The 26843-nt window shown below is 38.2% G+C and overlaps 1 protein-coding gene across 2 annotated transcripts; it reads left to right on the top strand.

Moving 5' to 3' along the window:
- Positions 1-7625: 7625 nt before the first annotated feature.
- Positions 7626-26430, top strand: LOC122080145 (glycosyltransferase BC10-like). Of its 2 annotated transcripts, XM_042647048.1 has the most exons (11): positions 7636-8625; positions 17309-17425; positions 18463-18563; positions 21786-21857; positions 22947-23028; positions 23143-23223; positions 23846-23884; positions 24098-24163; positions 25112-25261; positions 25633-25761; positions 26132-26430. In XM_042647048.1, exons 1-11 carry the CDS (start codon positions 8392-8394, stop codon positions 26171-26173), a joined length of 1113 nt encoding a protein of 370 aa, XP_042502982.1. In that variant the 5' UTR covers positions 7636-8391; the 3' UTR covers positions 26174-26430. The 2 variants fall into 2 exon arrangements, with proteins under 2 accessions (XP_042502983.1, XP_042502982.1); XM_042647049.1 differs by lacking the exon at positions 17309-17425 and having other exon boundaries at positions 7626-8625.
- The last annotated feature ends 413 nt before the right edge of the window (positions 26431-26843 follow it).

Raw genomic sequence — 26843 nt, 5'->3', positions numbered from 1 at the left:
TTTTTTTTTTTTTTAGGAAATTACACTCCCCTCCCATGAATGTTTCAAGTATTATACTTAGACCCCCTTCGAAGTTTGAAATTACAACCACACCCTATGCCGTTAACTCTGCTAGAAGTTCATGTTAAATGACTCATTTACCCCCTTCCCCTTTCTTTAAAAAACACAATCTTGAGAGACGATTGAGGGTTCATCAAATTGGATTTCTTGGAGCTGTTGGAGGGAGAGAGGTGCTTGACTCCGATCTCCGATCGAGGGTTCATCAATTTGTCCGATCACCTGAATCGATTGAGGTGCTCATATTGTGAAAGTAAGAACACCTCATTTTCCCCCCCACTTCCACCTCTTTTTACCCTTTTTTTCATATCTTTGTTCTGAAATTTCGAGAATGGAGAGGGATACAGAAGGTTGAGAGGAGGGGTTGAAATCGTCTGCACTTCCGATATCGTACAATTTCGTGCAATACCACCTTCAGCCGGTGACACGTGTATTGATACAAATACAATGGTCCAGATCTGGTACAACTAATAAAACATTAAATCAGTGAAGAGGCATTTAAATCAGATATGGATCATTGCATTGGTATCAATACACGTATCACCCCCTGAATGTGGTATTGCACGGAATTATACGAGATCAAAATTGTAGACGATTTCAACCCGGGGGCGATGGGCAGCCAAGACAAGCGATGGAGTGAACTGTTGGGTAGGTTTGGAGTGGATGCCCCGGTTGGAGAAGGTCCCGAAGAATGGTGGATCGTAATGGAACGATGGATCAGTGTGGATGTAGATGTTGAAGGGCTTCTTCGTCTTCTGATTAGTTTGATTAAAGAAAAATTCTCAAAGTGGGGTGAAGACTCCTCAGTCAACGAAACCCAAATGATTAATAGAGAGAGAGAGAGAGAGAGAGAGAAAAATTAAAGAAGAGCAGAAGAAGTCGCAGCTTCGCAGCTCAACAGCATCTTTTTCTCCACTTCAAATTTGAAAGTTTAAAACACTCGAGAGTCGAGAGAGAGAGAGTTTTAGTTTCAGCTTTTTAGACAACAATTACTATTCTTCTCACTCTCCGCCATTGACCGATTGATTGAACTTATCTGCAAGACCCGTCTCACTAACGCCATTAAAAGGGTTTGATAGTTCAATGGATTTCTGTGTATCACTCCAATTTCATTGATTTTCATGAACGAAGTAGTATCTAAGGAAGTTTTCGGAACTCTGGTGGAGACGAACCAATTCTTGGGTTCCTCCGATGGATACTACGTAGTATCTCCTCTTCCGACTCTGCGATACCAATTCGGATTCTGGTAGTTCGGAATGATGCTCCCAAGCAACACAGTTTTTGTTCTTAGGAAGAAAATGGTAATAAGTTGGGGGTATTTTGGGGTTTATGAAAAAATGATAATCACTTAACGGTTCCTCACTCACGATCAGGGTACGGATGATAGAATCTATAACTTACGAGGGAGGGGAGTGTAATTTCAAACTTTATAGGGGAGGGTTCTATAATACTTGAAACATACAAAGGAGGGGAGTGTAATTTCCTCTTTTTTTTTGGTAAAGAGTATGGATCAGGTTCAATCCCATATGAGAATGGTTCTCGTATGAAGCCTTGATCCACCACCGGGGTAGAAGGCCATCGGTCATGGTTTGAAAAATGGGATCAAATTGGGTTGATCCAGATTGAAACAGCTAAGCCAATCTTGATTCCAGTTATTTTGGATCAAATCGAACTAGGGATGTAAATTGATAGCCAAAATTTGAATTTGAATTCGCATCCATATCCTTTTATGGGTACCATATCCAAATCTGATTTATCTGAAAAATAATTATCCAATCCGATTAGATAATCAATTAATAGTTTTGAGAGTTTTTTGAAGTTTATACAGGTTCTAAAAAAGGAGGAAAAGACCTAAGATAACTTAGAATGATGGATTATGAGCAAATTGTATTTATTAGGGGAAGAAAGGTCCGGATTACATTAGTCAGAGAGGAAATTTATAATCGAAAATCCGAATTCAATCCGCATTTGTATCCATTTAGAGGTATCCAAATCCGGACATAGAATATCCAGATCTAATCCTATCCATATCCAATCCGTTTACATCCCTAAATTGAACCAATATGGAAACTAGGATCTAGAGGTTTCAGTCAATGATTTAAAAAAGTATGAGCCACAAAGACATTATGGTAACTTCATTCAACAAAGGAATTAGGGGTATCAAAGCCTAGCTTGAACCGGTGAAACTAGGATCAAATCAAAACGAACCAGTCCAAACCAAACAAAATCAAAGTTTATTGGGTTGGCTTTGGATTAAGGTATTGTGAAATCAATCCCATGTCAGACCACACTGAAATTAAATCAAAATCAAACCAATATAAAACTGATAACAATCTAGAAAGCATAGGAAAAAAAAAATTGTTTCCCCCCATAATTATGCATATATTTACATGATAAATCAAACTCAAATCGATTGAACACAGTATCAAACCAATAAGAAATTGAATCAAATCTTTGAACTAACAGATCAACACCTTGTAAGGAATAGTAATGCCTTTTCCATAATGGATGGCACAGGACTAAGGCCCTCTTTGGTATTATTTTTCTTTTTTATTTTTGTTCACAAAAATAGTATTGGCTGCATTTGGTATCATTTATGGAACTTGTTTATATTTAAAAAAAATTGGTAAAACACAAAAACCATAAAGAGATCAAGAGTCATTTATGTGTTTTGGCCAAAATTGATCTTCAGTCATTTTTGCATTGAACTTTAGTGAGCATGTACTTAAGTCCCAATATGAAGAGGTAAAATAATCATTTGTTTTGCAATTAGAAATCCAAGTCCCTCGCCCCCTCTTCTTCCGTCCAAAGTGGAGAAAGAGAGTTATAAGGAAGATGGGTGAAGGGATTCCCTTAACCCATTATTCAAAAAACCATTTTACACATAGAGATACCAAATTATTTCTCATAGAAAACCATTTTTTGTCAAGTAGTTAGTTAGTTACATTTTTTTTTGGTAAACAAGTAGTTAGTTAGTTACCAAACCATTTTAATGTTTTGATACAAAAATTATTTTCATTAATGATTTTTATTGAATAAGTAAAAAGAAAAAAGAAAAAAATAATACCAAAGAGGGCCTAAATGTCCCATCTCTAGTCAACAAGCTAGATATGTATTTTTCTTTTCACTGTGTTTTATTTATTTAATTTTTTTTTTTGTAAGACCGAAAATGGGGTTTGAAAGGGGGCCACTAGGCCACACTTATTACTAACTATTAACACACCTCCCCACTATCTATCGAAAAAAATAAAAACCCTACTTACCTACTATTACCATATTACAAGAAGGTAGAGAATAGTAAGGTCGAACCACCAACATTCCTTCGACTTACCCTAAAGCCTAATTGCTTAGGTGCTTGCCACCATAAGCTCTTAACAAAACATTTAAAACTAAACATTAAAAAACAATGGAAAAGCAAAGAAAATGAAAACCTAGACAATCAGATTAGTGTAGGTAACATGGAAAAATATCCTCCCCAATACCAATCATTTATCTCCCACCCATTCAATAACTGGATGACTTGGATATGCATCCCCATGTGTTGACAAGTGTTGGAATGTGTGTCTGAATGAGAGGTAAATAGTTGATTATCCAAGTCATTGGGCAGGAGCTGGATCCTACATTTAAGGGCCTGTTATAATTTTAAAGAAAAAAAAAAAAGAGAACATGTTTTATGTCTATTGTAACAATATTACATGTAGGCTTGTGGTTGAGATTGATCTCCCAATTTCTAAATGTCAAGAGGGTTTCCACTATTTTTTTTATTTTTATTTTGTTAATAAATTATAATATACAAATATATCAATAATTTTACTTAGGATGTGTTATTAAGTGAATGAACTAAATTCAATAATTGAAGTTCTTTAACTTCATATATAATCAAAAACTATTTTTGTTAATTAATTATGGACCTTGGACTCCATCGACTTGTACTTATTAGATTTACACACATAATTAATCAAGCAATCAAGGAGTCAAATTCGTTTCCATTAATAACCTTGGAGGTTATCTATATTATGGTCCATCTCATCATTTTAATCACATAGATTAGTGGTAAGTTATTATTTTCTATACCTGTTTGTTAGTGTTAATATTTATATTTCAATTAAGTTGAAGTAAGCTCAATTTTCTCCTTAGGGCCTACCTGTCAAATAAATATCTAATAAGGTAAAGTTGTTGTCAAATTGTAGTCGAGTCTAGATGTCACATATCTTCAGAAAGAATGAAGGATATTAGGATAATTTTCAAGACTTGGATTTATAGATTTAATTTATCAATTTTTGTTGATTAATTAGTTAATTCTCACCTCTCGTTTATTCATTTATATAGTAATGTTGTGGTTTAAGAGCAAGGAACTAGACTAAAGATTTTACCAACAAAAAAAAAACTGGAGGAAAAATCTATTCATGACATGTGGGAATAAGGCTCTCCAATAATGGTGTAGATGATTAGATTTTTTTTTTTTTTTTTTTTTTTTTTTTTTTTTTTTTTTTTTTAAGAAAGAGTTTAGAACGTGTTGATTATTGGATAAATAGCTAATAGTCTAGATTGCTCAAGTATTGATTTTCATGTTATATTTCAATCATATGACCCATCATATTCATTTTTTTTTTTTATAGAATCCTTTTATGTCACAACCAATATACATATTATTATTTTTTTTTTCCTTTTTGGTTTTAATAGTCCATTAGTCCTATTCTCTCTCTCTCTCTCTCAATTTTAGGCTGTGTTTGGTGGATCAAAATTCTCTGTTTTTCCCATCCATGTTTTTCCTTGTTTTGCTACCTACAAAATGCGACACGTGGACAATAAGGAGACCAACGGTCAAGATTGGGTGAGGATTATTACATCCGGTGCGTTGGTCTTAAAGTTGTCCACGTGTCGCGTTCTACAGATAGCAAAACAAAGAAAAACAGAGATGAGAAAAACAGAGGATTATTTTCCGTGTTTGGTGGTATGCATACTCGGAATAGATTCTGAGTCTAGAACGCATTTCGAAACTTAATTATTCTCAATTTTTTTCGCTTCAAAATGCATTCTAAAGCCAAAATCTATTTTGGCAATGCATATCAAACACATCATTAATTTAGGCAAGGCATTCAGTCTAGGATATTCCAACTCATGCCTAGATATACAAATTGATAATTGAGCATGATTTGCATCGCTTGCATGGTGGGAAAACCTTTTCCTCATATTATATATATTGGAAGGAAGAACTATATAGAGAACGAGGAAAAAGATGTCTTAACTCCTAAATGAACCCTTCAGGATAGTTCAGTTAGCAAGGACCAATACCTCACAATTAAAAAATTAATAATTCAATTCTCCTTAGGGCCTAACTATCAAATACATATATCCTAATTGCACTGGTTAGGAGAATTTTCAATCTTTTAATATCAAACTAACTAGTCATTTTAATATATGATTCATTGATTTTTTTTTTATATATATATTATTCTTACCAAGAAAAAGATATAATTTTGTTAGTTAGGATAGCACCAGTTTAACTAATTTAAGATGCTTTGCTTACATAAAAAGCCAAATTGTAATTTGCAAATGCTTATATGACATTCTGAATTGTTTGTTGTCTTGTATTATATTACAATCATTGCAAACTATAACCATCATAGTTGGTATTTGGTAACCACTTTAGGCGGGTTTATATAAATTTTCCACTCTTCTGGACCCACATGCACCGTGGTATCTAGTATTTCAATTCTTTAATCTTTACCTTACCTTGATTCAACCACAAGTCACGGGTTTCATGACTTCTGGATGGTTGGCCCAAATCTGACATGAGCAAGCGGTTCTTGCATCGAACCAGATCGCCGTGGTATTTGGTGCACGTCTGAGGATATTTGATTGAATTAAACTCTGAAATTTGATATGTAACTAAATTTAGATCATGATCTATTTATCTAATTAATAACAACAGCATCTATATACATGGTGATTCCTACCTTGAGAGGAAGTGACAGGCATCTCTATGAAGGGATTTGCTTAGTCCTTGTGAAGAACTTGACCATATTCCTTAGAAGACTCACATATTTTTGGATGAGTTACACTGCTCGAGTTGAGTGTTCCACACTTCCACTCACCATTGACCAAGGATTTAGTTCATGGGTACCGCATTGGTATTGATATCGATCTGGATTATATTGGATAGGAAGTCAATTTTGTCCTACATTTTTTTTTTTATAATTTATAATCGTATGATATTACACTTATTTTGATACCAATACCTAATCCAAATCGGCCAGGTATTTGTATTGATCTCAACTAATACCAATATGATAGGATCAATGCGATCGATCCAATAATGATACTTGGAAATGTGCCTATGACACAATTTGTAGCAACAAAGAGCGAAAGAATCTTGAACAAAATTGCTTTCCTTTCCAAAACCCCTCCTTCCATTGGTTTGAAGCCTTGATACTTTATTAGCTGAAGCAAGGGTTTGAGGAATAAGGATCGAATCAGTTGATTCAATCATTAATTCAGATTAGAGTCGATCATAAACTATCTTGATTACAGCCAATCCAATATGGTATTCAAGATGATCATAGAAAACGATTATAAAGTTTCTTTCTTAGATGAGGAATTTAAGTGGTTTATCATTCATTAATATTACAAATTTTTTTTGTTCAAATTGAAAAAAAATTCATTTTCCTTGCAACCAAACGGAGCCAAATATCTGGAGAAACCATTTCCATGAATAATGTTTGGTTTATCCACTCAGTATTAATATTTTCAGCTAAGCCATATAATCCGTCAAAGCAAGCTAGCCTTGGATCGAGCTCCTCTGTTGCGTCCTTTCTTGGCGGAGGCTACCTATGATTCTGACACGTGGCATCTGGTCAATAATACAAGATCAGAGGAAACAATCTAAATTTTGGTTTTGAAAACTCAACCGAGCTAGGTCAACCAAAACGGTAGAAAAAACCTAAATCCTTCATCTCTTCTTCTTCTCCCTCTTTCCCCCTTCTCCTGGCTCTGCATTTTCCAGCGATCTTTCTCCCCGAAATTCCAATGTCTCTTTGTTTTTTTTCAGATTACAAAAAACGGAAGTCCCAGGTTTATAGTTCAGACTTCAGAGACTTCAACTGCTATCTCTGTTTACAGCAACAACGAAGAGAGAAGAAATAGCGCACATTTTCCGATCTAACGGGGCATTGTTCTAACATACACAGAAGCAGTAGAATAACTGCTCAAGACACGTATTATTTCATGAACGAATAATGACCATTGGGCTTTTAACGTTTGCTTCCTCTGAGCAGAAGAGAGGACACAGAGGGAGAGTGTTTGCTTTCGTACGACCAAAAGAAGGAAAGAGGGAGAAGAAGAAGAGATGAAGGATTTAGGTTTTTTCTACTGTTTTGGTCGATTCGACCCGATCGAGTTTTCAAAACCAAAATTTAGACCGTTTCCTCTAATCTTGTATTATCCATCATACATATGATTTCGGCCATGTGTCCGAATCATAGGCAGGCTCCCCCAAGAAAGGAGGTAGCAGAGGAGCTCGATCCAGCTAGCCCCAACCCGCGGGAGATCCAATCACTTTCCTTTGGAGGACCGACGCAGTAAAGATCCGCTGAACCGGTAATTCCGTTATTTTATTTGGTACGCGAGGATGTATTTGCAATTAACGAGGGTTGGCTGCTCATGGTTGAGTTTGTTACTTTGTTTCAGTTGACACACACAACTCAGCCTCAGTCTCTCTCTCTCTCTCTCTCTCTCGTCTTTGAATCTAGAAGATGCTTCACAAGCTATTTGTGCTTTAATTGGATGCTTCATCTTGTCGTTCTTACGATTTCATCTGGAATCCGTGAAAAAGAGAAAGAAAAATCGGATTCCAAGTCTCTCACCGCAAAAAATTTAGGTCTAGTTCTTCCTTTAGTGGATATTGGCTAGGGTTTTGAAGAAAAGTTTAAGATCTGCGTCTTCAATATGATGAGAATTATTTAATTTTTCGATTGAGCTGGTAGAATGAAGGAGCTAGTAAGAAACTCATGATCTCGGTTCCTTTAGATAAAGAACAGAAGCTAAGAAGCTGGAAGATTCTTCTGGCGTGAAATTGAAGCTTTTATTATGAAATGTATTTCGCGGTTGTCTATCGGTTCACGCTTTGGTTGAATTGTAGTCGTTTTCTTCTGAAGAAAATAAGCAGCTCTGAATCAGAGATTTGGGCTGTAATTGCCTCAGATGAGATGCTTGGAAACTATTCAGATAAAACGGAAGTGATCGATTGATTGCTGTTACGGTGGAATGAGAACCAATTCTTTAAGACTCTGTTTGTTTTGAAATGATCGAGCATTTCATCTAAATTGATAAGAGATGAAGCGAAGGAACAGTATAAGTAAATCTCACAGTCGATGGAACAAAAAGCTTTTAGCGGTGCTTTTCCTGAGCTTTTGTTTTGGATGTCTAGTGTTGATGCAGGCACGTTACGATCGAATTAGAATGATCATTTCGTCACCTCCTCCATTTGTTCAGAGGCCTAAGATTGCGTTTCTTTTTATTGCAAGGAACCGGCTTCCCCTGGAGATTGTGTGGGATGCCTTTTTTCAGGTATTTCTTTACTGACTGTTTGGTTTGATTAAGGTAGAAGAAGCTTCTTTTATGGTGGGAATTATTGTTAGTTGTTTCCACCCGTACTCTTCACTTTCCTGCTCAAATTGTTATATTGGCACCTGACATAATTGTTGTTCATGGACGCCAGTGCCGCCAACGTTTTCGGTGACGCGGACAAACCAGAATATCTCAATGCAATATGGATACAGTAGTTTTATCTATCAATTTGATGTGTTACTCATCTAGATCTTAGTATGAGCTGAAGGACAATTTACCTGATATGATCTATTTGGACAGCAATGACCAGAATTGTAGTGAAGATCAAATATAACAACCATTCATCAAATTAATTGATGAATATCATAAGCAACTTTAGTGAAGATTACTTCTTATCCTGAAATTTTATATCATGAATTGTCTTTCTGAAACTTTCCATTCATTTACTTTGTTTCTTGACTGCTCTCTGAGTCTCTGGTGTAATTTTGGAAGGATAGTAATGCACAACTGTTGCAAGATATAATTCTGAAGCCTAGTATCAGTCTGTTCCGGTTGCTAATGTCGAACTACTTTCTGCTTTGGCTCCTTTGGTCACATTGCCAACTCTATACCATATGCACCAATGCCTCTGTCTTGTGATAAGAAGAGAATCTTCAGAAATTTTTCTAAGCTAGTTTGGTTTTGGTGTACTTCACATGAAGCTTCATATGTTGGTTTTCTGTTGTTTTAAAGGACATGACATAGTGTAATTATTATCTGGGTTGTGCCTATGCATCTATTTATCTTTTTCCAGGTAATTATAATATGAATTCTTAGAATTTTTTTGTGGTTCCATTTATTGCAACCTTTTGGCTTCTTTGGGAATGGTATAAACAGGGCTTAAGTACACTTGAGTGCTACATGTTGATTGCCAATCTGGTCTTTAATGCTAAAATGAAGAATGTGGGTGGCCTTAGTCTATAATATGTGCTGGACAGGGGTAAAGCACAACTGATGTAGGGGGTTCCTAGGTGACTAGGTTTCCTACAAGATTAACTAACTAGGTAAGGTAAACTCAAGGGGCTTAGGTTGGACAAGATAAAGGAAGTCAGCAAATAAGATTAACATGCAAAATAAAGTGAGACTAATGAACAAAATAGCAATGAGCAATAATAGTCTAGGAAGAAAAACACATAAACTCACTGAAGCTTCAATGGGGAACATGGGGTAAGGAACATGGCAGCAAGCAAAATTAGATCATGACACTAGCCTATTAAGCACCATAGATAGATGAAAGTCCCATGTTATATGCTCTAAAACCAGTCATACTTATAATAAGAAAGTCAGCAATATTTAAGGTAAAACAATGGTGTAAATAAAGGTTAAACAATGGCTAAAAAGGGGAGGGTTTTAATGGAAGAGGGTGGAGCAACTAATAAGGGGACAATGGGGGAATGGGGAGGTTTCAGTCATCTACTTACCTGCAGCCCAAGTATGAGAATAGAAGAAAGCAACCCAGATTTTGAGGAAGGTGTTCAGCAGCAATCCGATGGAGCCTTATACAATTGAGATGACCTTCAACCAGTAGTAATCAGCAGCTGCAGCAGTCATGTTAATAACCAGGAACAGGTACAATGAAAGATAGAAGAATGGAGAGGGAGGGAAGCGAGAGAAGAGAGAACCGAGAGAGAAAGAGAGGACGAGATAGAAAGAATGAGAGAAAAACGAGATTGAGAGAGAGAGAATTGTGAGAGGGGTGGGGAGGTTTGCTCATTGGCTGCTTTCAATTCAAATTCATTAATTCCCATCGTGGCCAATGGCCTTACATAAGTAGTATACTAGTTACTAAAAAATAAGGAAGGTAAATCCTAGGGAATATTCTCAGAATAAAGAAGTTTCTAAAAAAAATAAAAATAAATAAGAACTAAAGTAGATTCCTAAGTAATTCAAAGCCTAACTAAACTAGATATTAGGAAATAAAATATTACTAAGTTCACACATCAGCAGTGGGGTCCACAAGATCTAGACAAAATTTGGGAGAGGGACTCGATCCAACGCTGGAAAGGCTAGATCGAGCGTCCCTCTCTTCCGCCTGTTTCTTCTTCTTCTTTCTTCTAATCCTTCAACCACAAAGAAGATTGGATCTTCTTCTTCCTTCGGGTGTACACCTTGATGTCCCCATTAACTCTCCCTGGCTTAGAAGAATTCACCTCTGGTGAATTAAAGCTCATGTAATATTCAAGCAGGTCTGGGTTGAGTTGTTGGATTTCTTGCATTGTAATCCAGGTGTTGTCAATTTTTGGACGTCCACGCCACTTGACCAAGAACTCTCTAGAACTTCCAGTGTGTGTGGACACAATCTTCTTGTCAAGGATTTTCTCAACTTCTTCAGTCCTTCTCGCCACCATAGGCACAAGTGGTAATGAGGTGGGGGGAAGTGTTTGGTTTGGTTCAGTAATCTCATCAATGGTGAAGGGGAAGTCTTCAAAGTCATCAGGATAGAAAGGGGTAATGGTAGAGGTACCATGGTATGGGACAAGGTCTTCAACATTGAAAATATTACTGATTTTCATACTGGCTGGAAGATCAAGAACATATGCATTGACACCTATCCTTTTGAGTACTTTGAAGGGACCTGTGCTACTAGCATGCAGCTTGCTCGCTTTTCCCCTAACAAAGCATTGCGGCTTAAATCTAACCATCACCATATCGCCCTCTTGAAACTCTTGTAGCCTTCTGTGCACATCTGCCTTCGACTTATATTGCTCGTTGCTTAGTGTTATATATCTTCTTATACCTGCGTGCAAATCATGTATATGCTGAGCAAAAGACTCGGCTGACTAGGAGGTCCTAGAACTAGACACGACGGGGATAAGGTCTATAGGTGCCCAGGGCTGGTATCTTGAACATATCTCAAAGGGGGACAAACCAGTGGTACGGTTCTTAGAGCTGTTGTATGCAAACTCGGCCTGACTAAGGACTTGATCCCAACTGGTAAGGTGTTCTCCTATGAGGGAATGCAATAAATTCTCTAGCTCCTATTGACAACCTAGGTTTGGCCATCGGTCTGAGGGTGGAAAGCGGAGGAGAAACGGAGCTTCATGCCCATCATCTACCATAGGGTCCTCCAAAAATGACTGGTGAACTTAACATCCCTATCGGACACTATGGTGAGGGGCAACCCATGGTACTTGACAACCTCATTAAAGAAAAGTCTGGCTACTATGGATGCATCAGAGGTCTTAGAGCATGGATGAAATGGGCCATCTTCAAGAAGTGGTCTACAACCACATAAACTGAATCATGGCCTCTCGAAGTTTTTGGCAGATCAAGCACGAAATCCATGCTAAGGTCTTGCCACGGGGCATGGGGAACGGGTAGGGGAGTGTACAAACCCGTATTCTGCTTTTGTTATTTGGAAATTTGGCATGTCCTACACTGACTCACAATTCTAGCAACATCTCTTTTCAGTTATGGCCAAAAGAATTGTTCCTCAACGAGGGTGATGGTCTTATCTCGATCGAAATGGCCAGCGACTCCCCCAGCATACAATTCCTAGATCAGGAAATCTCGGAGTGAAGTCCTTGGAATGCACAACTTGCTTCCTTTAAAAAGGAAGCCCTCCCTAAGTAGGTAGTCCGAGTGGTTGACCGAGTTGCCTTCACTCAAGGAAGTGAACGTCTCACTAAAATTAGGACAGGTGGGGTATTGGTCCTTGACTCGCTCGAACCCTACAACCTCTACACTCATTGCCTGGAGTAACACACTAGCTCGACTCCTAGCATTGGTGTGACTGAGGAACATATTCACCCGGCTCAGTGCATCTGCAGCAGTATTCTCGACACCAGGTCTGTGCTTGAGTACAAAACGTGTACTCTTAGAGAAACTCAACCCACTTGGCATGTCTCTAATTAAGTTTCTTTTGGGCACTCAGGTATCTCAGAGCCTGGTGGTCAGAGAATAGCATGAATTCTTACGGCAAAAGGTAATGTCGCCAATAGCGCAATGATTGGACAACCGCATTGAATTCTTTGTCGTATGTGAAATATCGTTGCCTAGCTTCACTAAGCTTCTCATTAAAATAGGCAGTGGCCCTCTTGTTCTAAGACACCACTTATTCCAATACCAGATACATCGCAATTCATTTCGAAGACCTTAGAGAAATCCGGGAGGCGCAGGACTGGAGCTTCAGTCATAAGCTTTTTAATCTCGTTAAAGGCCTTCATAGCACTCTTAGTCCATTGGAACTCCTTTTTCATACAATCGGTGATAGGAGACATAATGGAATTAAACCGGTAGATAAATCTCCTGTAGAAAGTGGCTAAGCCATGAAAGCTTCGTATCTCATAGACATTAGTTGGCTCGGGCCACTCTACAATCGCTCTAACTTTCTCAGGGTCAGTAGATACTCCCTGAGTTGACACAACAAATCCTAGGAAGATGACTTGATCACTCATGAAGGTGCACTTCTTGAGGTTGAGATAGAGTTTCTCTTGTAGGAGCACATGAAAAACCTTCTGTAAGTGATCCAAGTGGGAAGATGGGGTCTTACTATAGATGAGGATGTCATCAAAGTAAACCACTAGGAACTTACCAATGAATGGTTGAAGCACTTGATTCATTATCCTCATGAAGGTGCTAGGTGCATTTGACAAGCCAAAAGGTATGACTAACCACTCAAAGAGGCCATCCTTTGTCTTGAAGGTTGTCTTCCACTCATCTCCAGGCCTAACCCTAATTTGGTGGTACCCGCTCTTGAGATCAATCTTCGAAAAGATCAAAGAGTTGGCCATCATAGCCAACATGTCATCAAGCCTAGGGATAGGGAACCTATACTTGACAGTGATCTTATTGATGGCCCTACTATCAACACACATACGCCAGGTGCTATCTTTCTTTGGCGTGAGCAAGGCAGGTACTGCACATGGGCTAAGGCTCTCCCTAATGAATCCCTTTTGTAGCAATTCATCCACTTGCCGCTTGAGCTCAGCATGTTCTTTGGGATTCATTAGGTAATGGGGTAAGTTTGGGAGAGAGGATCCTGGAACTAAGTCAATAGCGTGCTGGATGTCACTTATAGGCGGTAACTCATCAGGTAGTTCCTCAGGGAATAACCTCTCGAATTTCCTCAACAAGGGTTGTACTTCTTTAGGAGCATCAATGAATAAGCGTGACCTATTGGTATTACTTTGTATGGCAACTAGAGTATAAATCACCCCTGACTCTTGACATTCTCCTTCAAATTGTTGTTGATATAAAATGTTGAGTATTTTGGTGGGGGTGTGTTTGGATGTACTTCCCTTGTGTTCTGGAACCCTAACTTCCCTAGGGGCACTGGGGGTCAGTCTGATTTTCTTTCCTATGAATTCAAAGACATTGGTGTTAGACGTCCCATAATTGGTGACATCCCGATCATATAACTAGGGTCTACCTAGGATGATGTGGGCAACATCCATCTCTAGGACATCACACCACACTCGATCCTCATATCCAGCAAAGTGTAGGGGAACTAGACACCTCAGATTAACGGGGATGGTGGATTGATTTACCCAGGCAACCTTGTAAGGCTTGGGGTGGGGTTTAGGTTTGAGGTCCATTCGAGCAACAATGTTCTTGGCGACCACATTCATGTAACTCCCGCTGTCTATGGTGACGCAATAGTTCTTGCTCTGATGACATGTATAAGTGATGAAAATATTAGTTCGCCGCCAATCATTGCTACTCCTAGGTTGTGAGACCATGCATCGCACAATGGTGAGCTTGAGGTCACCGGCCTCCTCGATATCCTCATCAGATATGGTCTCATTTGGTCTATGGTCCTCATACTCATGGTCCTGAAAACCTTCTTGATCACCTTTTTCAGGAGTCTGCTCTCCCACATAAAGATTCCTGTTGGGACACTCTCTGGAGAATGACCAAACCCGCGACACTTGAAACAATGTTGTTGTCCACTACTCTTGGGTGCTTCTCCCAAAATTCCTTTACCCCTGTTGTCAAATTGACGTTGTGATGCTGCAGGGGGTTTTGGGAATCCAATTGAGCCTTGGGGTGATTTTCTAAATTGGGACTCCCCGGCTTGGAAGCTCTTCCTCTGAGAATAAGTTCTTATGAAGGATTCCACCTCAAGGACTATCTTGAAGGCTTGTGGAACGTCTCGCACCAAGTGGAGTGCCATACGAGACTGAATTTCGGAGTTGAGCCCGGTAAGGAATCTGGATAGTGTCTGCTCAACATCCTCCCGAATACGTCTTCTAATTTTCAATTCATTGAACTTGCTCATGTATTCGGTCACAGTCAACTTTCCTTGCTTCAGGGTATTCATTTCATTCAACAACTGGAGCCTATAAGTGATAGGCAAAAATTCCCTCTTGAGCCTCTCTTGTATTACTACAAGTCCTAGGTGGTCCTCTTGGTACTCTAGGTTTGTCCAGAAGTCCTGGGTAGCTCCAATAAGCTTGAACTTAGAAAATCGGTAGCGGACTTCCTTTGGCATAACGTAGAAATCAAAGTACCTATCCATCTGCTTGATCCAATTCAGAAGGATCTTAGCATCAATCTGACCATAATAGGTAGGGGCATCTACCTTAATCATCCATCTGACATCAAAGCCCCTATCATGATGCTCATAACCCTCATCATCTCCATATTGGGTTTGGTGTCTTGGCAGTGGGCCTCGACCCTACCCTGACCCCTACCACGCCCTTGGCCTTGGAAGTTATCCCCTATCTGGTCATAACCATCAATGTGGTTAGTCTCGTTCACTTCCTTAGGGTTAGGGCCTCTGTCCCTAGGTTCAGTGCCAGTTGTGTTACGGCCTTGCCGTCCATCAGGGTTTTGGGCACTTGTCTCGAGGGCAGTCAACTTTTCGGTAAGGGTTTGGAGATGAGCAGCTTGTGTCTCCTATATAGCTTGGCTAGCTTAGAGGGTAGCTTGGATGGCTTTCATGAATTCAGCCAACTGCTCAGGTTGGGTGGGGGTGTTAAAAAGGTCATACATGTTCTGGTATGCTCTACCACTACGAGTGAACATAAGGAGATGGGCAGCCAAGGTATGGTTGCCACCAAAGACTCAAGGTCTACTCAGAATCTCCAATTGAGACAGGTAGTTAGCCCTCTCAATCTTGAGGTCAGAAATCTCCCTTTCAAGTATGTGCTTTTGGAGGGAATAGCGTCCAATGCTATTTGGTCCCGCCAACTTAAGGAAGAAAAGGGTGTCCTCTAATCTATGGTAACGCTCTCTTAACTCAGACTCGACTACGGACAGATTGTGATGCAGACTAAACCTCAAGAGGTAAGACATGTAAACAAGGGACAGCAGTACCTAATTACCCTAAACCTAGACAAAACCATGCTCTGATATCAAGATGATGTCGGGGGTTCCTAGGTGACTAGGTTTCATACAAGATTAACTAACTAGGTAGGGTAAACTCAAGGAGGTTGGGTTGGACAGGATAAAGCTTAGCAAACAAGATTAACATGCAAAATAAAGTGAGATTAATGAACAAAGTAGCAATGAGCAATAATAGTCTAGGAAGAAAAACACATAAACTCACTGAAGCTTCAATGGGGAACATGGGGTAGGGAACATGGTAGCAAGCAAAATTAGGTTATGACACTAGCCTATTAAGCACCAAAGATAGATAAAAGTCCCATGTTATATGCTCTAAAACCAGTCATACTTATAATAAGAAAGTCAGCAATATTTAAGGTAAAACAGTGGTGCAAATAAAGGTCAAACAATGGCTAAAAAGGGGAGGGTTTTAATGGAAGAGGGAGGAGCAACTAATAAGGGGACAATGGGGGAATGGGGAGGTTTCAGTCCTCTACTTACCTGCAGCCCAAGTATGAGAATAGAAGAAAGCAACTCAGATTTTGAGGAAGGTGTTCAGCAGCAATCTGATGGAGCCTTATACAGCTGAGATGACCTTCAACCAGTAGTAATCAGCAGCTGCAGCAGTCATGTTAATAACCAGGAACAGGTACAATGAAAGATAGAAGAATGGAGAGGCAGGGAGGCGAGAGAAGAGAGAACCAAAAGAGAGAAAGAGAGGACGAGATAGAGAGAATGAGAGTAAAACGAGATTGAGAGAGAGAGAGAGGATCGTGAGAGGGGTGGGGAGGTTTGCTCATTGACTGCTTTCAATTCAAATTCATTAATTCCCATCGTGGCCAATGGCCTTACATAAGTAGTAAACTAGTTACTAAAAAAAAAAGGAAGGTAAATCCTAGGGAATATTCTCAGAATAAAGAAATTTCTGAAAAAAGAAAAAAACAATAAGAACTAAAGTAGATTCCTACGTAATTCAAAGTCTAAAACTAATCTAGATATTAAGAAATAAAAAATTACTAAGTTAACACATCAGCAGTGGGGTCCACAAGATCTGGACAAAATTTGGAAGGAGAGGGACTAGATCCAGTGCTGGAAAGGCTGGATCGAGCCTCCCTCTCTTCTGCCTGTTTCTTCTTCTTTTTCTTCTTCTTCCTTCTTCTAATCCTCCCACCACAAAGAAGGTTGGGTCTTCTTCTTCCTTTGGCTGTACACCTTGATATCCCCATCAACAACTCAGTAGAACTTCCCTTTTGGATTGATTGATCAACTCTTGGTTCTCAGATGCTATTACCTAGAGTTTCCTAGGGTTGTAAAGAAAGCTGATCTGAGTATGTTCATGTTGATTGTCTCTTCTCAGAATTTCCATCTTTTGCAGGGAGAAAGGGAGAACAGATTTTCAATTTTTATCCATGCTAGGCCTGGATTTCTGTTCAATCGGGCAACAACAAAATCAGTATACTTTTATGGCCGCCAGGTCAACGACAGTGTGCAGGTCTGCTGCTTCTTGCACTGAAAAGTCTTGAATTCATGAACACATGAATTGTTTTCATCTCTCTGTTCATTAGTGTGCTATTGCTGCTCTCTGTGTCTTTCTTTGGTTTCTACCCTTGGAGTTGTTATACAGGTTTTCTACTGGCTTGCACTGAAAGAATTGAATCGATGAATAAATGAATTATGTTCAGATCATTGTTCATTAGTTTGCTAGTGATGCTCTCTGTGTTATTCTTTGGTGTCTACATTTGGAGTTACTAATATAGGATGGAGCTTTCTAAATGACCAATTACATTGGAATCTCCTCAATGGGTCACCTAGTTTTGCCATGTGGCAGGACATGGGACTGAAATTTTTTGTACAGGTAGATCTCAAGTCCGCTGCTCTTCTGCCAAGTTTCAGCCCAAATGGAGTTGGCCACATGGAAAAACAAACTATTGAAAACTCTAGGACTACCAAGGGTGCCTAGGTCTACTAGTGGGTGCATGGACATACATGGGAGGGTATATGATTAAAAATGAGTCTTAAATTTGACATGTAACCTGTTCAAACCATTCCCTAGATATCCAAAACAGTGGGATTTGCCATTTCACTCATCCATGTGGCAAAACTAGGTGTGCATGTTACTGAGATTCCATCATAGATAGCTGTGTTGGGAACTTTTTTTCCATATAGGATGGAATTCTTTTTTTTTTCCAAATAATTTTATGTGGAACTGGTGCTTTGGCAATAGCTCTATAAATTTTTAAGCATGTGGTACTCTTTTTCAAACATTATAAACTTGCTTTTCCTCTGCAGCATTTTAGTGGTCCCACCCACAACTGATTTGATTTCAATCCCATTGTGAGTTGAGCATTGTTTTGGATTCATGATGACCTTCATTAAGTGGCCTGCAGGATATTGATTTGATCCATTTTTAAGCAGTTAAAATCAAAATTAATTTGCTTGCTATGAATTGCAGTTTTTATTTATTTATTTTTTTAATCTAAGTCATTATTTGTGTTTTTCTTTGCGCATTTATTTGTGATTCTACTCCAGGTAGATTGGGGAGAAGCAAGCATGATCCAGGCAGAGCGTATTTTGCTGAAAAATGCCCTCATGGATTCATTTAATGAGAGATTTGTTTTTTTATCAGACAGGTGAGCTTTGGTCTTAATAATGGCTGCAGTGAACTGTATCTTGTGCATGCATCCAATATGGGTTATCTTCTATCTACCTTTCCTATTCCTGTACAGTAGTTCTATGCATGCATCCTTCTTCTTCTTCTTCTTCTTCTTCTTCTTCTCTCTCTCTCTCTCTCTCTCTCTCTGGTCATGTATATGGATAGCACCAAAACTATTTTTTCCTCTCATTTTGTCCAAGGTTCAAGAACTCATTTCGTTTCAGCGTTACCACTGAAACACTGGAATTTCTAATGAAATAGTGCATTTTTTTGGATCAAAATGAGCGGTATTTTGAAACGAAATGACCAAAATATTGTCAAAATGACCAAAATTGTGTCTTTTTGTCTTTTGTACGCAGTTTTGCTTTGATTAAAAAAAAAAAACCGAAATTTCCAAGATTTCTGCTGGATTTCGCGGAGTTTTCAAACCATGGTCTTGTCCATTGTCCAGTAATACTGTTGGAATGAACGTCTTCTAAGTGAAGCTTCCACTATATTTCTGGTATACTTTGATCTCATGCAAGAACAATTACACTGGTGTCTTCTGCTGGTGAGAGATGTAGATCCATTAAAGGACTTCTGGCTTTCTTGAGAAGTAAGATAAAAAATGGGAAGCAAAGAAGATTTAGGGGTTTAAAGAAATTGAGAGGGATGTAGGGTTCGGTGAAGTTTAAGGAAATAGAATATGGTAGGAAACGAATCAGGGCTTTGAACATGAGAGATTTAACTAAGCAGACATACGTTTATGGTATGGAGAAAATTAGTTGATAATGTAGAAGGGTTTGCAGGACAATGTGATTGTGGCATAGAGATGAATACGGTGTTAAGTGAATAGAGAAATAATAAGAGAGGAGTAACTGGATTCAAAAATTAAAATTAGATTCAAATTCAAAAACCTGAATGGAAGATACTGAAGTGAAGCTATAATTTAAAAATATAGGAAAACATGAGGATCCCAAGGTCCTCTAGGTAGCTGACCCTGAAATCTAATAGTGACACTCGAAATTTTCTTTTAGTTTTTCCTTGTAAAGGATCAGGCTAGATAGTTTGCCCATATTCGAATAATAATGTTGACTAATCACAGTAAGGGACTGGGTTGGTAGACGACTTTGTGATCCTCCTAGCATTGCTTAAAAGAAAATATATATAATATAAGATATAACTGGAAGGATATGAAACTTCTTGAATAAAACTGGCACTACACCAACTTTTAACCATGAAGTTGAAGGAAGGAAACCCCAACAAAGGAAATGTATTGAGCACCCACACCAGTAGCAAAGACAAAGTAATTTGTTTCATTTGGTAAGTATATGCATGGATTAGACAAGTATGCCTCTGAATAGTATTTAACAACGAAACAGGATCCTTTTAGCTGACCCTTTTTAGTTGGGATAATGAGTCGAGTTAATCTAGTCTCATGTGGTGGATGTCTCAATTGCAATAGACTTGCCCCTATCTAAATAATGATGGAGCAGCCATGCTTTACATTCTCATTCTTTGACTCTAATAAATTAAACTAGAAACTAATACATTTGGCTTCTAAGAAAACCTGCACTATAACTTAAAAGAGTAACTGGCAACACCTATTGAAGTAGGACATTAAAATATAAGCTTCTTGTACTGAAAATCAGAACTACTAGAGGCTATATAGCTATCCTAAAGTGAAGTTGAAACTAACTTGTACTCAAAATCAGAACTACTAGAGGCTATATAGCTATCCTAAAGTGAAGTTGAAACTAAGGCCTACCATATAACAAGCAGTCAAACAAGTCAAATTAACTGTTTTTCTCCGTGAATTCAGTTTAGGGACGACATGGGAACTTGATTAACTTTCAAGTCGGTAGAGCCACATGAAAGATCTGTTGAGTTGGTTCCACCATCAAGAAAGTGTCTAGGATCATAATGGTGAGGTTCAACAGCACCCCACCCCTTAATGGGGTGGCTTTGGTTTGACCTGATTAGGTTTGGGATCCAGTTCAGGTTTCGTTTGGTTTTCTCATACTGAGGTATAGGTTACAGAAATGTGATGTTTCTTCTTTCCTCAATTTTTTTTTACTTTTTGTATTGACTCTGTCCCCATTATATGTTGCGCCATTCACATGTCATATCTGGGTCATGATTGGGCTTCATTTGGTTGGGTTCAGATTAGTCAAATCAAAATCTGTGCAAAACCTACCATATCACCTTTATTATATAGATGTGCTGCACCTTGTAGGATCCCCAGGGGACCCCTTCTAAGGCCCTCTGATAGGTTGTTTGATCTTTTTGTACCTCAGTCATATGTCTTGATGGGTTTAGCTTCCTAATTCCCATAGGAAACCTTGATTTATCTACAAGTAGTGCTGTACATGCTTGAAAGAAGCAGCTAAAATCTGATATTGACTATATCAGGTTAATATATATCAACCCATGTATGGAACCATAGATGAGAGTGAACTACCTGATATAAAATGTGTAAGAATTAAGGAAAACAAAAAGTGAAGCCAACTGATATGGAAACTCAGAATAGATGGTAGAGATTCTGGAACTGGTGGATTCTCTTATGGAATTTCTAACTTCTAATTTTATCTTTAAATGTCTTTCCTGCCATTATATTAAGAATAAAAGTTACACGATTCAATAAAAAATTTGTTCCATGCTTCACTTGTCTGCACAGCCAAGAAAATTTGATTGTGTATTTTGATCTGTGTTGCATGAGTCTCTCTTAATATACATTGTATTTTCATTACTTGTCCTAGTTTTTACCAAGGGAGCTTTTGATACTCCCTATGCCTAGAGACATTTAGCACTTCACAACCTGCAGCGGGAGATGGGTGTCTCGATGTCATAGAGGACTGTCACCCATCTCAGGGGTAAGATTTCAGCCCAAAATGAGTGAGGAAGTGTTCAAAAGTGTGATCCAAACATCACAAAATTAAGAAATTTTCATGAGAGGGAAATAATATTTAAATATAACCAATGATTGGGTGCATGTTCCTCTATCACATGAACCCACCTATGTCCTACCTTGTGGCAGATCATGCAGGTCTGGATATCACTAGATATTGGCATTTACTTTTTCCCTTCATTAAAAGCATTTTTTAACTCATTGCTCATGTGTCGTATTACTTTCATTTATTAATAACATGCTTACATTAGAGTTTGTAACAAATTTATTAGCTCAACCAGCTAATGATCTTCTTATTTGATCTCATGGCAGCTGCTTGCCCTTGTATGGCTTCAGCTATACATATGACTATATCATGTCTACACCAAATAGTTTTGTAGACAGGTGAGTGGGTTGTTCACTATTTTCTGTCATGTTGATTAATGATTATCTTTTGTCATTCCTTTGCTTTTTCTTTTTGTAAAATGCTCTTTATTATAGCTTTAGGACCATGTACAGAACAATGGTCTTGATGTTGCTAACAATAGATACAACTTGTCTTTTTTTTTCTTACAAAATAAAAAAGGAGAGGGAGGGCAAAAGCAACATACAACATAAACCACTGGTTAGTGAATGAGCTCACCCGATCAATTCACATGGCTGGAAAAGGTATCTAGGGGTGTATAGATAAATACACATGGTAAGTGTAGTTACTGAAATGGCCCTAAATATCTTTTCTGTTTATGAAATTTATCTGGTGAATGACGTGTGGGTGAGGCAATCACTTTCCAGGGAAAAGCCAATAGTAAAGACAAATGTCTAGATGAAAAACTGTACAAATTGAGGGAAAAGCATTCTTCAATTCCACCTAGAGATAATGGTACATATGTCGAATAAAAGTACATATGTTTATGCAAAAGTTTCTGCTTTTCTTGAGTGGGTTAAATTTCCTAATGCTAATTGGAATTCTTTTACTGCAAAGGCCAACCTAGCAAGAGAGAATAATAGCTCCAAGTAACCTCGATGGTGGTCAAATAATATTGTCAGAATATTAACTTGATGAATATTAATAATGTTGAATAGTTTATTCCCTTTCACATTTACATCTTTTGTATGTTCCATTTAGTTTATGGTATTGAAATATTTGTGGAAAACTATGTTTTTATTTGGAATGCTGCATTCCTAGCCCACCAGAAGGAAGATAATGGCAATGAAAGGGTGTACACACAACAATCAAGAAAAGAACTAATATTGTTTTATTTTCAAAGCTTACTTGCTTTATCTTTTCAAGGTACTTTTACAACCTTGTCTTGGACCTCCTCACGTTCATAAAATCACCTGTGTTTTTTCTTTTATGCCTTTTGGTCCATCTTTTTTCCCCCAGGTAGATAGTATCTTATTGTTAAAATAATACTAAAACTAGTTACTGTGAAATAAAAAAAAAGATTATCTGTGGAATGTCCGATAGATTCTGATAGTTCAATTATTAAGCAGCTTTGCAGATACAAAAGAAGGTCGTTACAATCCAAAAATGCATCCTGTTATTCCTGTTCATAATTGGAGGAAAGGATCTCAGGTAATGGTTTAATGGTTTCCTGGATTCAGATGCCTGACAAAGCCGATTTTTCTTCCACACTATCCCAGTGGCATGCATTTGTCTGACCCTACCTTCTATGGTCTCATTTTTCAGTGGGTTGTTTTAAGAAGAAAGCATGCTGAAGTTGTAGTGGAAGATGATATGGTCTACCCAGTGTTTCAGCAGCATTGCAGAGTAAGTTACTATGCGGGTAATACCTCTTATGTAGTATATTAACAAGGGTCGAAGAATTCATATCATAGGGCGGATTGGTCTTGGGTGTTACCAGTTTGGATAATTTTGGATTGGATTATCCTACAAAGGATCAGCCGCTCTAGAAACAATGAACCTATCAAGATTCAAAGTGGTTTTAGTTCTAAATTTCTGACAGGATTCCTGTATCTTAACACGAGTTCTGGTTTCCTCCCCACCCACATTGGTGCCATTAATTTTCACTCTGCAGAAAGCCCAGGGTGGCCCTGCTAGAAATCTCACTCTCAATAACCCTTTGTTGGTTAAGCACAGAAAAGTGGAGACAATGATTATAGATAATTTTCATGAATAGTGGGAAGGGATCCACTATATGGCATTGACAAATAAGTTAATATTTTTAGAGTCATTAGGTACGGGTTCTATACTCTTATTGCATATGGTTTTTAGATTTCACATTGTGGTGATCTAAATCTGAACTTTCTATGAAGTCTTCATGTGTTATTTAATCAAATACTGTTTTTAAGGATTTACTGTTTTTTTTTTTTTCGTTAATTTTTTTTTTCTTTCTATGATGCCTATTACCTTCTGCTTGTTAATTGTCCAGAGGAAATCACTACCTGAGTTTTGGCGGGACCATCCTCTTGTAAGTACTTCTCTTCTTTGTCATCACTCAATCGGCTATTTTAAAAGCAGCTTCTTTGTATTTGTAGCTGCAACATCATATTAAATATGTACTTATTGTCATAGGATTGGAAGATATAACTCAGCTAAAAACAAGAAATATTTGTCAAGAATTGGCTTTTAAGAAACAAGATTGCAACTTGGCGTTATTAAAATTCATTTTTTTTTTCTGTAGCCTGCAGATGGTTCAAAGGAGCATAACTGTATACCAGATGAACATTATGTTCAGACATTGCTGGCGGTAAGTTGGTTTCTCATTCTTTAGTTTCCAAGCCTTAAACTGATTTTTGGTTGTGGAGGATTTGTTGAAGATTATAAAATATGTGTACTGTGAAGAGGCTCAAAGCAACCTGTTTTATGAAAATTGACAGAACCAGCTTGGATTTAACTTGTATTAATTTCCTTTCATGATCATTTGGAGGCAGTTCTGTCAATTTCAAACTAGGGTAACTTCTCACTGTTATTGGGAGGTAGCTTTGTTTTGCTTGTTGAAACTCGTGTGGGTAAAGTTCTACATGCTTCCCTTAGTTTTATATGCATGGCATGAATGTTGATCCTAAAAGAATGCCGTATTTCTACTTGATCTGTGATCTGTTTGTGATGAAATAAGTTCCTTTTGATTACGAAATTGAAACTCGGTGCAGATATATTTATAGGTAATTTTATAAGTTTACTAAATATAGAGAGAAACCATATATATTACTTTTTGTTTGCTTATAACAAGCAGTTCTCAGTAGGTCTTTGTTTTCCCTTTTAAAGTACTTTCAAGGATCTAATGGATGAAGCCCGCTTTTAAATTGATTCTCCACACCAATATCAATTAACCCTCTGTTTGGAACTTGTGCTCTAGTGCTACCTTGAATTTCCTGGTGCATCAGCATGCAACTCTCATTTCCTGATTCATTTCTGGAAAGGAAAGACCGGGGGGGGGGGGGGTGGGAGAAGCACATTCGTAAGGACATTTCGGATTTAATGAAAATTTTACATTTAGGATTTAATCAAAACTCTCTCCTCTGAATCATTGGCATTCAGAACAATGTTTGCTTAAGTACCAACCAGGAAGCCATGCTGTTTTTAAACTTTTGGTACTTCTTTTATTTTATGTATTGTTCTTTAACTTTTGAATTACTTTTTGAAAGAATTTTCCCACCCCATTTATGCATCTCTTAAATTTTTTTTCCCACTCCAGCAAAAGGGACTTGAAGGGGAAATTACTCGGAGAACATTGACACATACTTCGTGGGATCTTTCATCCTCCAAAGTCCGTGAAAGACGTGGGTGGCATCCAGTCACTTACAAAATGTCAGATGCTACTGCAGAAGTTATTCAATCAATAAAGGTATGCAAACTTCTGATCTGTGGTTGCAAACCTTTTTTGAGCTTTAACGTTTGTTACATTATCTGATCTATAAGTTCTATGCTATATGTTTCTCAACTCTCCCAGAACCAAAAACTAGATCTCAAATTCATATCAAACACCGGCAGGACTTTTGAGAATACACCGTTACAGGAGAGGAGAGGACTTGTGTATTGCAGGAGCCGACGAGTTACTTTCTCTTGTTGGGATAGACTTGGTGCTTTTTAAGAGAAAAAATATTGTTGATTGTAGAAATTAAAGAATAATACTTGTAAATCATTAGTCAGAATGGGATATATTATAGATTAGCTAAGTAGTGACCAACTAACTAACCAGTGGTTTGGGTTTTCCAGGACATCGATAACATTAATTATGAGACTGAATCTCGAAAAGAATGGTGCAGCAGCAAAGGGAAGCCAGCACATTGCTTTCTATTTGCAAGGAAGTTCACTCGGTCTGCTGGTCTCCGGCTCCTTAATGAGGTTAGTCATTTTCTCTTTCCTCATGTTATAGGTGATACCTATCCGTCTAAAACAGTAACAAGCTAAGATCTTAAGCAGAGGACAAATTTGGTCCAGTGGGTTGATGTCAGGGTTTTAAAAATCGGTATAGGATTGGCCGATCCCCTTCCAAAAACTAGGGTTAGGGTATCTTTTGGCCAATTCTAGCCAATTCCTCACCGATCCTTACCGTTTCAAATCCAGATCCTGATTCCAGGTCTTCAAACCGTGACTGGCGTAGAGTGGTGTATTTGTGTTCTTGGTCAGGATCCAAGGACATGTTGCATAGCCTTTATGTTCACCTAGAGTGTTATTTATTTATTTATTTTTGTTGGTGTTTTATCTTTGGCAGTCTGTGTTGGGAGTTTCCAATGAAGGGATTGATGAGGCATAATTTTGGTGAGGTGCATCTGTTGCAAATTATACCAGGTAATAATCCTAATTTGAAAATATGTAAACTTCAGTGTAAAATAGCACGTATAGAACTAATAAAATGATAAACAGGTGCGTTCTTGTTTTCCTATAGATGTAAAAATTAAAGAGTAATTACTTGTAATTCTACGTCCTATTGTAAATGTAGTTTCAGAAGCTAATTACAGAATTAAGGAAACTTCCTTTTAGTAAAAGTTTATGAGAGGTTTTACTGGTAAACTACAGACAATTGTGCCCGAACTATATGTCATTATCTGTTAATATGCATGAACCGTGGCCTCAGTTCAACTCAGCCAATAAGCTTTAGGTTTATGAGGATCTTCTCCAACACGCCCAGCGCCTCAACATGCATCGAAAGGTTGGGAGGATCCGAGCATGCACCCTGGGGTCCGCCTTGCTGTCTGATGCATGCTGGAGGTGTTGGAGAGGATTCTGATATGGCTGTTACACTGCTTAGACTAATAGCTGTTCAAGCCTCCAAGATCTTCGTGTAGGTCAGGCGTGTTAGGAGGGCTTGGACGATATAACAAGTGTATCAACCCCTACTGCTGGCGAGCACTGTCAAAATCTATTCTTTGCAGTCCAAACCTTATAACCGAAGCTTAAACCCTATATTTCTGTGTTGGATGCTC

Source organism: Macadamia integrifolia, chromosome 5 (genome assembly GCF_013358625.1).
Source record: "Macadamia integrifolia cultivar HAES 741 chromosome 5, SCU_Mint_v3, whole genome shotgun sequence".
Lineage (NCBI taxonomy): Eukaryota > Viridiplantae > Streptophyta > Magnoliopsida > Proteales > Proteaceae > Macadamia > Macadamia integrifolia.
Note: the sequence above shows the minus strand (reverse complement) of the source record. Positions and strands in the feature narration are given on the sequence as shown.

What these genes read in the sequence shown, in the direction of transcription:
- LOC122080145 (XM_042647048.1), top strand. Translation starts at nt 8,392, where the DNA reads ATGAAGCGAAGGAACAGTATAAGTAAATCTCACAGTCGATGGAACAAA. An exon ending in CCAAATAGTTTTGTAGACAG is followed by an intron (nt 21,858 to 22,946) that starts GTGAGTGGGTTG and finishes ATTATTAAGCAG; the next exon opens with CTTTGCAGATACAAAAGAAG. An exon ending in AAGTTATTCAATCAATAAAG is followed by an intron (nt 25,262 to 25,632) that starts GTATGCAAACTT and finishes TGGGTTTTCCAG; the next exon opens with GACATCGATAACATTAATTA.